The sequence below is a fragment of the Anguilla rostrata genome, chromosome 2 (genome assembly GCF_018555375.3).
Source record: "Anguilla rostrata isolate EN2019 chromosome 2, ASM1855537v3, whole genome shotgun sequence".
NCBI lineage: Eukaryota > Metazoa > Chordata > Actinopteri > Anguilliformes > Anguillidae > Anguilla > Anguilla rostrata.
In genome coordinates, this window is record NC_057934.1 from 56,570,239 (window position 1) to 56,585,675 (window position 15,437).

The following is a 15,437-nucleotide window of genomic DNA, read 5'->3' on the forward strand; positions in this document are numbered from 1 at the left end:
CACCTCTAGAGGGCAGCAGTTTTGTTCAGTGAGACACATTCTGACACACTTGGCCTGCCCTCCGCATCCAAAACCTGCACACTCAAAACACCACTGGTGTGAGCAACTACTAAGACTGCTATCTGCATTGTTACAAACCAAAAATAGTATTATCGGTAATGTAATTGTGATTTTTTTTTTTAACTCATAGTTGTAATAAATAATGAAATACAATAATAATAATGATGGTACGTAGACTTAAGGTGGGGAAGGAGGAAGAGATGGTGGGGTGGGATGTGTATGCGTGCGCATGTGTGCGTGGGAGGGGTTGCACACGTTTTTTTTTTTCTTAGTCTTGGTGTTATCCTTTTTTTTTTGATCTTCAGTGTGCCTTGAAAGATGGTTTCATCTACAGAACGCTCCATAGATCAGTTACAGGTCCAGAATGTGGTCCAGTTCTCCAGACGGGGGGGCTAGGGAAGCAGGGGGGGTGGGGAGATGCTCATGAAGAGGTTCGTCTGGCAGAGGGGGCCTATAAGAATGGTTTTGGGGGTGAGGGGGGAGGGGGTATGTGAAAGGACCCCTGTAGTCAAAGCACAGAGTGTTTGGCTGTGCTAAGAAATACCTGCTTATCGCTGACGTATGGGAAAGAAAAACACTTTTAACCTATTAAAACACAATGTACCAGGTTTTTAATTTTTATTATGCAGATCTAATGTAGAATATTTTGGCATTCCAGCATAGCTTTTCTCTAGGGAGTACTGGCAAATAATGCTGGATGTGTAGAGTGCTCTGCTGCACACACACACACACACACATACAGACCTGTCCCCTGTTATTATTACACGCACATTTTATGAATAGCATTGGTTGTTTTCAGCATTTGAACTGGTATTGCTGTTCTCCCTTTTCACATCTCATTTATTGTTTTACACCATATATATTTTTCTTTTTTTTAACTCCTTGTAGCCTTTGGATGTCTCTGTACAGATATTTGGAACACTTGTTTTTAAAAAAAAAAATTGTGTTTATATATTTTCGGATCTGATTTTGGGTGTCTGGGGTCTCTTGTCCCTCTCGTATGTTTTTGTCGTGTGAAGAATGTGGTCTGAGTTTATGTGACTTATTGAACCAGGACAGGGGCTGTATGTCTAGCCTAAACCGTAAACCCCCTCACAACGTTGCAGCAGCTCATTGCTAACATTAAAAGAGCCAATCGGGCTAGCTCAAAGGCAGGAGAGAACTCAACCAGGACCCAGCGCACCTGTAGAAATACTCCTCACTTGTGTACTCCACACCTGTAGAAATACTCCTCACATGTGTACTCTACACCTGTAGAAATACTCCTCACCTGTGTACTCCACACCTGTAGAAATACTGCACACCTGTGTACTCCACACCTGTAGAAATACTCCTCACCTGTGTGCTCCACACCTGTAGAAATACTGCACACCTGTGTATTCCACGCCTGTGTTCTTCTTAGGAGTAGTGTGCACCTGTCAGAATGGATCACAGGAAGGTGTGGCACCTGTGGAAGTGATCTACCTTCCTGCCTGGTCCTCAGAGATAACAGCCTCACCCTGTGCAGATCCACACCTGCAGTGCCCCAGGTGACTGGGTGACCACACCCCTGGCCCTCCCACCTGGTGGTTCTGATTCAGCTGCCCCCCCCCCCCAACAGGAAAGTTAAATTTCTCCCACTGTTACACAAACATCTAAGATAAAATCTTTTTTTGTCTCTTTTTTTGTTTTGTTTTTGCTCATCTGTCTTTGTTAAGAGTGCTTTTAGGGTAGGTTTTTCTATTTGAATCCTCCATGACTGTATGAAGTTCTGTGCTCTAACCCCCCCCCCCTGCACACACACACTTCTGGAACAATAATGGTACAGTCCACAAAGCATTACTAAGCATTACTACTAGTGCTTGTGGTGCAGTGCTGATAGGACAATGGGAGACGGACATAGTGCTCTTGAGTCTTTTTATTGGGCAGGTACAGCTTCTGCTGAATTGGACTTGCCCTCGGACATACCAAAGCAGTCATGAAGGATTTTTTTTTTGGGAGGGGGGGAAGGTTTTTATTGTATGAAGCAGTATTTCAATATTTTATTTCTGTGTCAGTGTTTGTCTTCCCCCACCTAATCTCTATTCTCCCTGCCCCCCTCCCTTCTCTCTACCTCTCTGTGAAACAATGTAGTGTTTCTTACTAGAAAAAAACTCAAGTGTTTTGTGTGCTCTTTCCTCTTAATTTAGTTTTTTTTTTTTAAATATATATATTTTTTTTTTTTCGTTGGGTGGGGTGGGGAGGGATAAAGGTTATTTGCTTGTTTTAATGGGTACAATGGTCTTTAGTCACTACATCTTAAACTTTCATGGCGTTAAAAAAATTATTAATAAAAAAAGGAAGAGAAAACAAAACTGTTTGATTGGAAAGGTTTTTGGTCTGCTTCCATCTGCCTCACCCGTTCCATTTTCTCTCACATGGTACCTCCCGCACCCCTCCCCCCCATCCCAGACATTGGACCAGCCGTGTCAGTCTTTCTCCTGGAGTCCTGGTATCCAGCTGGCTTAGGTCTAATTCTTCAGACACCACTGGCACTGTTCCAATATGATTACAACGGGACTGCGTTTTTTTTTCAGCCAGGTTTTTAAAAGTATAAAAAGCAGTTGATTTGATGCATATTAATGTGCTTTACGTTTTTTGATAGAGTGACTATGAGTAATGTATGGGGGAATTCACAGCTTTACAACACTTTAATACTGTTTTATATAAGTCACATAGCTCTATAGATTCTTATTGGAGCTACTAAGGTAAAGCACCCTGCTAACCAGGTAAAATACTGTCTTAGCTGAGTATCCGGTCTGCAATGTTTGGGTGTGGGGTCCACTGCAGTGGCGTTTTGCTTTGCAGAACTCCAGGATTTGGTCACTGTGCTGTGAAGTTTTTTTTTTTTTTTTTGTTTGATTGATGTGAATGTTTTACTGAACACGCAAAGCATCGTTTTTCCATTGCTTCAGCGGAAATGCCCCACCCTACCATGCCCTGTGTGTGGCAGTCTACCTCCTAATTGTGCCAAATGATTTAAACATGCTTTTTAAAATGAGAACACGCAATGCTACATCGAATTCTGAATCCCCTTCATATTCATATCGGAGTAGTCACATAGCGAGTTTGTGTGTATAGGGGTCTAGATGATAGACAATTATGTCATGAGCTGACTCCATTCTGGCTCCTACCCTGTCTGTGTGTGTGTGTGTGTGTGTGTGTGTGTGTATTTTTTCAGATCCAAAATGGATGCTGCCAAGAGGCCTCAGCTGCCTGGAGAAAGGTGGGCTGTCTTGGTGTGGTGAAAGGCTGAACAGCGAGGTTGTGTAGAAAGCAGCCATGCTGTAGGAGGTTTAGGAGATTTCATGGCCAACAGATCTTTTTTAAAAATAAAAAAAAAAACGTTTTTCTTTCCTTTTGGTGAAGGGTGTGGGCTTCAGAAGGAGAGAGGAGGGGAAGGGATAGAGGCGTTACTCAAATCGTGGTCCTCCAGGGCTGAGAAATGCTGCTTTCTCCCCCTCCCTTTACCTGGGAGTCAGGTGTGAAGGTGTGAAGTCCGTAGCCAGTGTTGTTCAGTTAATGACCCTGGAGAAAAGAAAAGGGCCAGATTTGTGTATCCATGTGATGGAGGGTTTGGGGCAGGGTCATTCCTGGGATGTTGTTTGTATGTATTTTTTTTATATATTCCAATTTTTAAAATATATACAGTACTGTGCAAAAGTCTTAGGCACCCTAGATTTTTAAATATAATATCTAAGACCAAATATATACTATATGTTTATTTTTTGTTTTCTGCATTAGTGTGTCAGTAGAAAAGAGCAAATCTGAGATTTCCAAACATGAATTTTACAGATACATTTTTGTATTTTGTTAAATAAAGTGATATTTTAAGTAATAGACTACTTTTCAGATACAAACTTGATCAACGGTCTCTGGGATTACCTGGAGAGCCAGAAGCAAGCGAAACAGCCAAAATCTGCAGAAGAACTGTGGCAAGTTCTCCAAAATGCTTGGAACAACCTACCAGCCGATTGTCTTATGAAACTGCCGGACAGTGTACCTAAGAGAATTGATGTAGTTTTAAAGGCGAAGTGTGGTCACACCAAACATTGATTTTATTTAGTTTTAAACTATTTCTGCTCTTTATATTATTATTTTTTTTAAATTATATTTATAACCTTTCATTTCATTATTTTTGAAAGCACCTTAGCTGTACAGCATTTTTTTCACAGGTGCCTAAGACTTTTGCACAGTACTGTACATCCAGTTTTTTTTTGTCCTTTTTCTTAAATAAGCAGGATTCTTCTCCTTGCTGAAGGAGTCGGTTGTGTTTGACTGTGAGATCGTTTGATCCTTGTTTTGGGAGATGGTCCAATGAAGATGACTCTATCAGCCTGGACATTTAACTCTTTTACATGGCCTCGCTTCATAGGCAGGATGTTCTGTGAAATGAACAGGAAGTTTGCTCTGATTGGTTTGCTATGTTGTGTTACCAGAGGTGAAAAATCCAAGTTTATATAGTAAAAGTCCTCCCAGCTTTTTTATTCCAATTGACTGGATTTACTCGTTAGCACAGTCCTCTAGCCAGGAGGTAGAACTACTCAGTGAAATCAGCTGGCTGAGTTCATGCGCATAAGAAACACACGGCAGGACTTTATAACCCGTGTGTAACCAACATTTCGCAGGTGCATTGGAGGGGGTGGGAAAGTTAGTTCTGCTAGGTTTGTGTTGGGGTACCGTACTCAGGTGTTTCACTGGCAACAGTTTGCAGGCTACAGCCAAGACATCCTCCTAAGTTCTGCAGCCAGATGTTCAGTTAAGTCCCATTTCATTTTTAAATATTCTTATGTTTTAAGTGATCTCTAATAGGCCCAATTTTCAACTGCAGTCATCCAATACAGGTTACAACACAAATGCACATTCACATTTTCCTTCATTTATATGTTGAGTTTATGTGTTCAATTACATAGTTTTTTAAAATATACATACATGACACACACCAATACCACCCCTCCCCACACCGCCACCGTCTGTGACAGCCTGCCAGCTTTATGATGCCATTTATGGAGAATTTGGGGGTGGTAATCTAATCTAAAGCAAAAACATACACTTCAAGTAACTCCAAAGAAGCTTGAACAGCAACGTTAAGCATCCAGAGATTCTGCCTATGTGTATCATTGTTTTATTCTTCACAAAATGACTAATTTACTGTTACTTTTGTTTCGAACTATTTCCTCTGGTATGTGCAACTGGAGAATTCTGCACTCAATGAACGTACAAGCACCATAATAAAAAACATTAATTTATTTATACATTTATGCTTACAATCGTGAGTAAACACTATAATATTAATATGCTTACATGTACAGCCACCTGAAACACTGTATGTTGAAAGTAAAAAATAAAACCCTTATAGTGAACTATCCCATAGAACCATACAGTTGCACACTGCAAAAACCAAAAAAAATAGTCACACAAGTATTTTAGTCTTACATTTAGACTTAAAGTCTTATTTCTATTACTTTTTATGGTAAAGTAAGCCAGAAAATATTGCTAATGAGGTGGGACTGTTTGACTCATTTCAAGATTTTCCAATGGGGAAAGCCAATTTCACATCAAGCAAAAAGTAATTTGAAGCAAGAAAAGATTTTCTTCTTTGGTGGAAAAATAAAATTTTAAGTCATTTTAAGATGAAAATGTTTAAGACAGACTTTTTTGTTTGGCTTTTGCAGTGCAGTATGCTGGCTCATTTTGCTTTTATCTTTGCAGGAAAACTTTGATCTAAGAATCTGGGGATACAACCATCACACAGACAGTCAAAATATCCCCTCCTATTATATGATAAACTGGGTGCTTTCAATGAAGTGCCCTTTCATGTGTAGTTTCCCCAACCACCCTAACAGAAAAGGGTATTAAGCTCATTTATTTTATGTAATTACTAATATATTAAGTAATGTCATTGGTATTTTATAACTGCAATGTTTGTTTTTTTCTATAAATTTGGTCCGGAGAATGGCAGAATGGATCTTGCCAAATATCGTTGAGCGTTTCACACAAAACCAGTGTGCTGGAGCAAGCTAGCGCCTCCTCTGGTCAGTGGATACAGTGCAATAAGACTGCCGGCTAGTCAAGAAGCCCCAGAGTCATTTGGAGAAGTGGAAAGACTAACCAGCTGATCACTCTGCACATAGTTGTGGAATGATCAGAAAGTTTTTTTCTCCCCTTTTTTCATAAATAGAAAAAAAAAGATTAACTGGCAAGAAAAAGAGGCAGCAGGTGAGGGTACAGGTGCAGTAAGAGAGGGAGAAGGAGCCGATTCCTTTCGTCCGTTCTCTCACTTTCCCTAAACTGCATTCTGACACTGAGCTGACACGCTTGTCCAAAACAATTCAGGCAGAGTACTGCAGTGTCCCACCTGGGAACTGAACTTGCAACCTCCCGGCTAACAGAAAATGTTCTCACAATGTTACTAGAACGTTTTTTTTGCCAATGTTATAACATTGCCACTGCATTTCCAGCAAAGTTGTGAGAACGTTTTGTATTAGCTGGGGAATCTACAAGCCCAGCGCCCAACCCAGAACACTATAGTAATAAAGGAATGCACCATGCACTTGTGTACATTGCAGATTGGTGGTGCATGCTGTTGCTCAGCAGCTGGGGTCAATTAGTTGCAAAGGAATCTTGGGAAATCTCTCAGTTTCTGGAACCAGATGTAGCTTTGGGATATGGAAATCACAATACACGGTAACAAGCGAACTTCATTCAGAAATGGTTGTCGTTAGACATAAATGTCTAGGAAGTTAGAGAAAGAAGCAACACTTCAACACTGAGCTTCTCCTCTGTCCAACCGAATTTGAGCTTGTTTGTGTGTGTGCAGTACCTGCTGTGACCCACTCACACACGTTAGGAACAAGAATATAGATTTTCCAAGTCCAAAAAATATATTTTAAAATGTAGACAACAAGCACTTTCACCCTCTTGTGTTGCACTTGGACTTACAAACGTGCACACACACACACGCACACACACACACATAGAAGAGGCATTCAAATACACAGCAGACACCACAACAGTCCAATCAAGATTGTGAGGGGGCGGAGTTCAGGAGGCTGTCTGTCTTGGCTCCGCCCTCTGCCCGTCAATCTCCCCTCATGAAGGAAGGGGCTCGCCGCTATTCTGCAAAGCTAAGAGCTGGGCGCCGTTATTCCCGTTCTTTGCCGAGTCTGTTTCACGATTGTGATTCTGTAGAGACAGGAGGACATAATGTAGGGACAGGACTAGCAAACACACACACACATATACAAACATATATATATATACACACACACACACACACATACATATACAAACATGTGCACACACACACACACATATATATATACACACACACACACACATATATATATAACAACACACACACACACACACATATATATATACACACACACACACACACATATACAAACATGTGCACACACACACACACACACACACAGATAAAAGTCCTCAGTCAAAATCACTGTTTTTACACAAAGTGGTGAGGAATTAAAAAGGCCTTGTTGCGGTCAGGTCATTCCCTAATTTGTGCCAACTCCCCATCACTACCCCCCCCCCCCCCTAGGGAAAGGAGTTAGTCATTGATTTGAGAAATCAACATTTTTCACCACTGGGTCCTAACACTAGAGCTTAAATGTATTTTGCTCATTTTTCATAAAAATCACTTCAAACACATTTGCTTCTATATCTTGGGTTGCATTGATAATATTTAGATTAATTTAAAAGTCTGATATTTGAGAGGACTCCGAGGGCTGAAAAACTATAGTACTTATTCGCAGAGGTGAACAGTTCCCCAGTTTGAGCTGAAATTACGTTGCAGTTCCTCACTCTACCAGCAGGGACCACTACAATCACAGGAAAACTCAATTCTGATGATCAGCCCCAATGAGAATTCATACGAAACACCGCCCAAACATTTTCTGCCAGGGAACTGGTCGTGCAGTTGTTCATGAACACAAACTGAGGTTTTGGTGTAAAATTCTGGTATGACAACCTTGCTTTGTAAAGAGGGGGCTGCAGGTACACATCCTAACAATAGCCCTGATGCACTTGAGTAAGATGCTGTTCATGTAATGGCTTTTGTTTCAAATGAAAAAATTAAAACTCCAGCTCCATAAATACACAATACAATTCAATAAAAAAATCATAAAAGGGATTACCGAAGCAAACTGCAAAGTATTTTTCAAGTTGATTTGGGTCAGCAAAGTCCCAGAGGAGAAAATTAGTCACATGTAAATGCTGCACTGATAAATAGGTAATATTTTTTATTTTAAATACAATGTTTTCAATGTATGGAACAGCTTGTGAGGTAGATTCATAGCCATTCAGGCCATCCTGAACATAAGAAGAATACCTAATAAGAACATAAGAATACCAAATGAGGAGAACAGTACTATTCTAGATGGGCCTGTTCTCATTCTGTATTTTTATGTTCATATGTTCTAGATGGACTGAATGGCCTGTTCTCCTCATTATGTATTCTTATTTTACTATGTTCTAGATGGGCAGATTGGGCTCGTTTTCCAGCTATGTATTCTTATGTTCTTTCTCCCCCTTCCCACAACCCCCAACTGCCCAAAAAGCTCTTATTTCCCGGGCCGAGTACCCTCAAGCATCATTAGCTCAGCCACTTCACTGTCTCTCTGAAAGAGAGGGCAGCTCTTCACAATGCAGTCATTCCCAGCAGCTACAGAGTCCTGTATACAGTCTCAGCCACAGAGTCCTGTATACAGTCTCAGCTACAGAGTCCTGTATACAGACTCAGCTACAGAGTCCTGTATACAGTCTCAGCTACAGAGTCCTGTATACAGTCTCAGCCACAGAGTCCTGTATACAGACTCAGCTACAGAGTCCTGTACAGTCTCAGCCACAGAGTCCTGTATACAGACTCAGCTACAGAGTCCTGTATAGTCTCAGCCACAGAGTCCTGTATACAGACTCAGCTACAGAGTCCTGTATAGTCTCAGCCACAGAGTCCTGTATACAGACTCAGCTACAGAGTCCTGTATACAGACTCAGCTACAGAGTCCTGTATACAGACTCAGCTACAGAGTCCTGTATACAGACTCAGCTACAGAGTCCTGTATAGTCTCAGCTACAGAGTCCTGTATACAGACTCAGCTCAGAGTCCGATACAGTTCGCCACGAGTCCCTATACAGACTCAGCTACAGAGTCCTGTATACAGACTCAGCTACAGAGTCCTGTATACAGTCTCAGCTACAGAGCCCTAGTATCTTTTTTTTAATTATTTTTTTATTTATTACAACTCAGACCTGAAAACTTTGCTTATCCAGCATGCTGCTGGTCACACAGGGCTTGGGTTCAATACACATCTGGAACACTTTAACTTTTTAAGGTACCCATAAAAAAAACTCCTGCAGATACCTCGGACTTTTCAACAAAACACATTAATAACTCAAGATTATCAAAATAACCTGCAGGAGTTTTTACTTGGTGTCTAAAGGAGTTAGTTATTAAAGCATTTCAGATTGTGTAATTTGACCCAGGTCTTTGCATCACTGCTCAAAATGATGAGAGACCAAACAGCGGAGTTGAGGGATCTTTTCCTCGAGTATAGAACCGACATGGATACTGGAATTCCCACAGTGTGGAACAACAAGGTCAGCTTGAACAACAGACAGACAGCCAGACAGAGCCAGACAGTCACCTCTGCATGTCCAAGATCTTAGTGTAGACTCAGAACATGCGCTACTGGAAAGACCACCTCTTCCAGGGGCAAGGGAGGCATTCCCCCATTTTTACATAAATTGGCTCAATTTCGGGTGGGTTTCAGTTTTTTTTTCTCTGGAAAACGTTTAGTGCAATAACCTGTTTGTAAATGCACCTTCACACAAAATAAATTGATTGACTGAGTGATGGTTTGTTCTATTTATTGAAAATCTGTTCTCGATTTAGGAGAACAAAGCCTCCATTCCATTCAAGTTGAGTTGACTTTGGTTTGGATCTGATGGTCTGTGTATGAGTATGACCTGTTGTCACAGCATGACCTCATAGTTGCACAGGATGGGCAGGCAAAGCTGAACAATCACAGAGCACACAGATAGACATCACCAAGCAATAAAAAAACAACTCACATGGAGGCACAGGATGGAAAAAAAGAACAACTCACAAGACAGAGAGAGATGGAGAGAGAGATATGCCCGTGAACCACAGAACCTTTTCAGAAGCAATTTATTTATCATTTTATGTTTGGTCTATTTGCAGCAAAAGGAAAATAACATAAAAAAAACAAATCACAGCTCATAACTGGAATGAAACAAACAAATTAGAAATGATCCCCGACAGTCTTTTATATTACACGCTAAATACTTGTGACTAAAGATATTGGTGTTTTACAAGAAACAATTATAGACAAAGATTTTTTTTCCAGTTCTTGCATTGAAACTACAAAATCAAAAACTGCACAACACTTGCTGTATACATCTTGACTCAATGTCCCTTTTCTTAAACAATATATTACATACTAGAAAAATACAAGGCATATGTGATTTATTTTACGCAATTTGTATATATATTTTTACAGTACAGGTCTTGTGTGCAGCCCCTCTCTCTGACTACATGAGATATCTGGCAGACAGGAAAAAGTCCAGGTCTACAGACACTGCCCAACCACTCCTGATTAAGGGCAGACTGGTTACACCTGCCTGCCATCTTACAGGAAACATACATGTGCAGCCCACGTGTGTGTGTGTGTGTGTGTGTGTGTGTGTGTGTGTGTGTGTGTTTGTGTGTGTGTGTGTGTGTGTGTGTGTGTGTGTGTGTGTGTGTGTGTGTGTGTGTGTGTGTGTGTGTGTGTGTGTGTGTGTGTGCGTGTGTGCGTGTATGTGTGTGTGTGTGTGTATGTGTGTGCGTGCATGTGTGCATGCGTGTGTACGTGTGAGTGCGTGTGTGTAAGAGTGTGTGTGTGTATGTGTGTGCATGCATGTGTGCATGCGTGTGTACGTGTGAGTGCGTGTGTGTGTGTGTGTGTGTGCATGCTGTGTGCATGCGTGTGTCGTGAGTGCTGTGTGTGCGTGTGTGTGTGCGTGGTGTGTGTGTGTGTGTGTGCATGCATGTGTGCATGCCTGTGTACGTGTGAGTGCGTGTGTGTGCGTGTGTGCGTGTGTGTGTGCGTGTGTGTGTGTGTATGTGTGTGCGTGCATGTGTGCATGCGTGTGTACGTGTGAGTGTGTGTGTGTGCACATGTATGATTCTACCCTGACTCTGTAGAGAGACTAACCACAGAAAAAGAAGCCTCATCTGATGAAGAGACATCCGCATAATGAGGATCTTCAGCTTTAGCACTCAGTGCTTTAATGCCCTGCTACTCACTGTTTGTAGGGCATGATGCTAATATTTCACCCTCAAATACACGCAGTTAACAAATCTTGGCTCTAAACCGAAGAGATCAATAACTACCACCAACAACCCGTAAACACTGAGGACAAGACCATAGCGTTGCTGAAACGTTACAGAACCGTTTTGGGAACGTTAACTATTATCTAAACTTGCGTGCTACCTTCAGCATTAAACATTAACGGGTAAGTCTTTTTTTTGGCTGAACAATCTGACATCTGTCAGCAATGACTAATTGTAACCCCCTGAAATTTCATATCACCTTTCAGTTTGTTCAGATTACAGTTTTTCCTCAGTTGTTTGCACACCAACACTGGTACCTGAGACACAAAACCTGAAACTCATGTACCTAACCCTATACCACGTCCGCAAAAACACCGCTTTTCCTCGAAAGTCAAAACCACACTTTTTGCAAAACACCACACACAATTCTCCAGATTCAGCACAATGTTTATAGATATAATCTCTTGTGTTCACATGGAGAATACTGCCATTAAAAATGTTAAACTTAAATTACCACTCGACCACATTGATTCCTCTCAGGAAAACACTTGTTACTTACGATAACTGTTCAAATGTAAATCAGAGCTTCAGCAATGTACGAGCCAAAGGTGTCTCTCAACTCCTATAGCCAGTCAGAGACTGAAGACAGGATGCAGTCTAATTTTGATTTATTAATTTATCTGCATACAGTTGACCTATTTTCTACTGTACGTTCTGCATATAGAACACTTAACATACCCTATACAAATTTTTTCCAGAGTATTTTGATCATTGTATTAGTGTTTTCTATTTGAGTGTAATAACATTACAATCTTTTCAAACAGGCTACTGTAATAAGTAGTAAGAATGGAACTGAAAAAGGCATAAACTTACTAAAATATTCATAGTAATGTTTTCCACTGTCCACGTCAGTGTGGTTCTCAGAAACACCTCTTCATATGATGGTGTGTGCGTGTATCATTTGAGCACAAACTGCCATGCTGAGAGGACATAACGCGGTTCTGAACACAATGTCTCTCTTCGCAGAAGATTTGAGGAGTTTGGCGTTTTGCGGCTGCGTTTTCCGTTTCGCGTTATGAGTTCTGAGAAAATGAGGTACGGCTTCAGAAAGACGTGTGCAAACAGTTGAGAAAAAACTGTAAATGACATTTTTGTGACCTTTAAAACAGCACAGCCTCACTGAGCAAGCAAACCCAGCAGCATGCAAAGATCAAAGGGCAAGCCTCTACATCAGTCACACTGACAGAAAAAAAAGAAAAAAGAACCCTTATCAGGTTAAAAATGCACCCGCCCTTCCTGGACCCTCGTTTACAGCAACGCCGTCGCACAGCGGCTGACTTTCTGACCGCGTTCGGAAGGGAGATCTTTTAGGGGCGCGACGTTTCCAAGGAGACGGAAAACTGAAAGCGCTCCTCTCAGCCTGAACTGCGGGCGCCCTCCCCCCTCCCCCGCACGTTCAGACCCTCCCCAAAATATAAACAGCACATGGGGGGGGGGGGGCGGCGCATGTGGACAAGAGCTCTGCTCAGAGCGCTGTATAAACAGCATATACTGTACCTCTATACACACACGCGCCCGCACCGCACAGCCGCATGCATGTATTCATTCCTCCTCTGCAGCTACAGCACGTACTGTACCCAAGCAGAGAGCAACCGGCCCTCGGGTTCCAATGTTTTTGGTCCATTTTGCACATTTCTCCTAAAAGTGCTTTGTTTTTTTCCCCCCCCGCTGTGGTGCCGCCCCCTTTTGCGCTCTGACGCGAAGCGACACATCTTTCCTACATCTGCTAAAGGCCGTTTCTGAGAGACTTCGGCCATTTTGAAAAGAAGAAGACCCTTCGGAATACAGGGACATGGGTGGGGTTGGGCACAAGTGCGTTCTCAGACACACGCTAAGCGGCGAACTGTGACCCCACGCTCTGCACTACTCGGGGGGTGGAGCCTGCGCTGAATGGGGGCGGGTCTCGGCTGGATGGGGGTGGGGCCTGTGCTGATTAGGACGGGGTCAAACAAGGATCGGGATGGGGATTTAGCCAGATGGACGGGGTCTGAGATGGGAGGAGGTGGGGTGGGTGTAATCGGGGCCTGAAGGAGCGGTGCAGGGGTGTGGGGGTTTTTGGGGCAGATCTGGGATTTGGGGCCTGGACTGATGGGCAGAATGTGAAGAACACAGAAGAAGACTTTTTTTTATACTTCCCTATCTTCACAACTTTAAGTCAGGAGCCTTTTCTCCTCTACCTCATACTCGCCTTACCTTCCGCTCTCTCACTCTCCTCCCTTCCTCCTCCACCTCTCTTTTATTTCTCCAGCCCTTTCTCTCATTTCCTTCTCACTCTCTTTCTCTCTTTTATCCATAAAATCCTTCTCTTTCTCCCTCTCTGTTCCCATTTCTCCTCTCCCCATTCTCCACACTAACCCCCACCCTCCCCTGGGAGGGGGGGTAGCCGGTCAAGCGGGGGGGTGGGGTCATGGACAGGGGAGGGGCGGGGCTTATTCAGTGCGTGTTGCCGGGCGAGTGGTGATGGTTGTTGTTGCCGTAGCTCTCCGAGAGTACCTCCTGCTCCAGGGTGTTGAAGTGCACGCCGGACTGCTCCCCCTCCTGGTCGGAGGACCGTCTGCACAGGAAGCACAGGATGCGCTTGAAGGTGCGGCGCATGTCCTTGTCGCGGTACGAGTAGATGATGGGGTTCATCAGCGAGTTGCACTCGGCCAGGACCAGGCAGTACTTCTCATAATTCAGCACCTTGCAGCTCACACAGTCCAGCCCGTCCAGCAGCAGAACCACCAACCCCGGGGTCCAGCAAATCACAAACGCACCTGCACAGAGGGAGGGGTGGAGGGGAGAGGAGAGGAGAGGGGGGGGGAGAGAGAAAAGGAGGGAGGGGAGAGGGGAAAGAGAGGGAGAGAGATGGGTAGGGGAAGAAAGAGAAAGCGATATAGAGAGGGGGAGGGGGGAGAGAGACAGACAAAGAGAGAGAGAAGGGGAGGGAGATTGAGAGAGGGAAAGAGAGAGAGAGGGAAGAAGAGGGAGGGGGAGAGAGAGGGGAAACGAGGGAGACAAAGGGAATGAGAGAGAGGGAGGGGGAGGAGGGAGACAAAGGGAGAGAGAAAATGAGAAAGCGAGGTAAGGGGAGAAAGGGATAGAGAGGGAGAGAAGGGGAGGGAGATAAACAGAGAAGGAGAGAGATAAGATAAGGGAGGGGGAGAAAAGTGGAGGAACCGTTGACAGAAGGACAGGAATGAAGGGTTGGGAGGCAGGAGAGACAGAGAGGGCAGGAGAGCGGGAGGGAAAGAAAGAAAAAATAGCATAGCTCTTCATCAGCTTGTTCTCCATTCCACATGTAAGTGAGCCTGTACGCTCACAAGGTCATTTGGGGAGAAAACAATGTGTGATTCAGGGCGCCTGTCTCCGCAGGGGAACAGTGGCGCGGAGTGGCCAGCAGGTGGCAGCACTCAGCGCACTCAGAGAAACACAAACACACTGGCAGTCCCCACGGCGCCATACGTGCAGCTGCACAGACACACCCACCAGAGCCCCAGAACAGGGGGGGCCTACTGAAACAGTGCAGTCACACTGCAATAACAGCTGATCAGATCACATACAGCACACACACACACACACACGCTCGCGCACACACACACACACACACACACACGCTCGCGCACACACACACAAACACACACACACACGCCCACACACACACACACACACACACGCCGCACACCACACAACACACATCGCCCGCACACACAAACACACACACGTGCGCACACACACACACACACACGCTCGCGCACACACACACAAACACACATACGCTCGCGCGCACACACACAAACACACATACGCTCGCACGCACACACACAAACACACTACGCTCGCGTACACACACACACGCGCTCGCGCACACACACACAAACACACATACGCTCGCGCACACACACACACACACACGCTCGCGCACACACACACAAACACATACGCTCGCGCATACAAGCAC

General features: G+C 43.7%; 1 protein-coding gene across 2 annotated transcripts in view; it reads right to left on the bottom strand.

Moving 5' to 3' along the window:
• Positions 1–5,307: 5,307 nt before the first annotated feature.
• Positions 5,308–15,437, bottom strand: part of LOC135248536 (lysophosphatidic acid receptor 2-like) — a 30,582-nt gene continuing 20,452 nt past the window's right edge. For both annotated transcript variants that reach the window (XM_064323306.1, XM_064323307.1), the window contains exons 3-4: positions 13,991–14,253; positions 5,308–7,263 (exon numbers count right to left, since the gene is read on the bottom strand). In XM_064323306.1, coding sequence (XP_064179376.1) covers positions 7,171–7,263; positions 13,991–14,253 — 356 coding nt within the window. In that variant the 3' untranslated portion in view covers positions 5,308–7,170. The remainder of the gene's footprint in view (positions 7,264–13,990; positions 14,254–15,437) is intronic.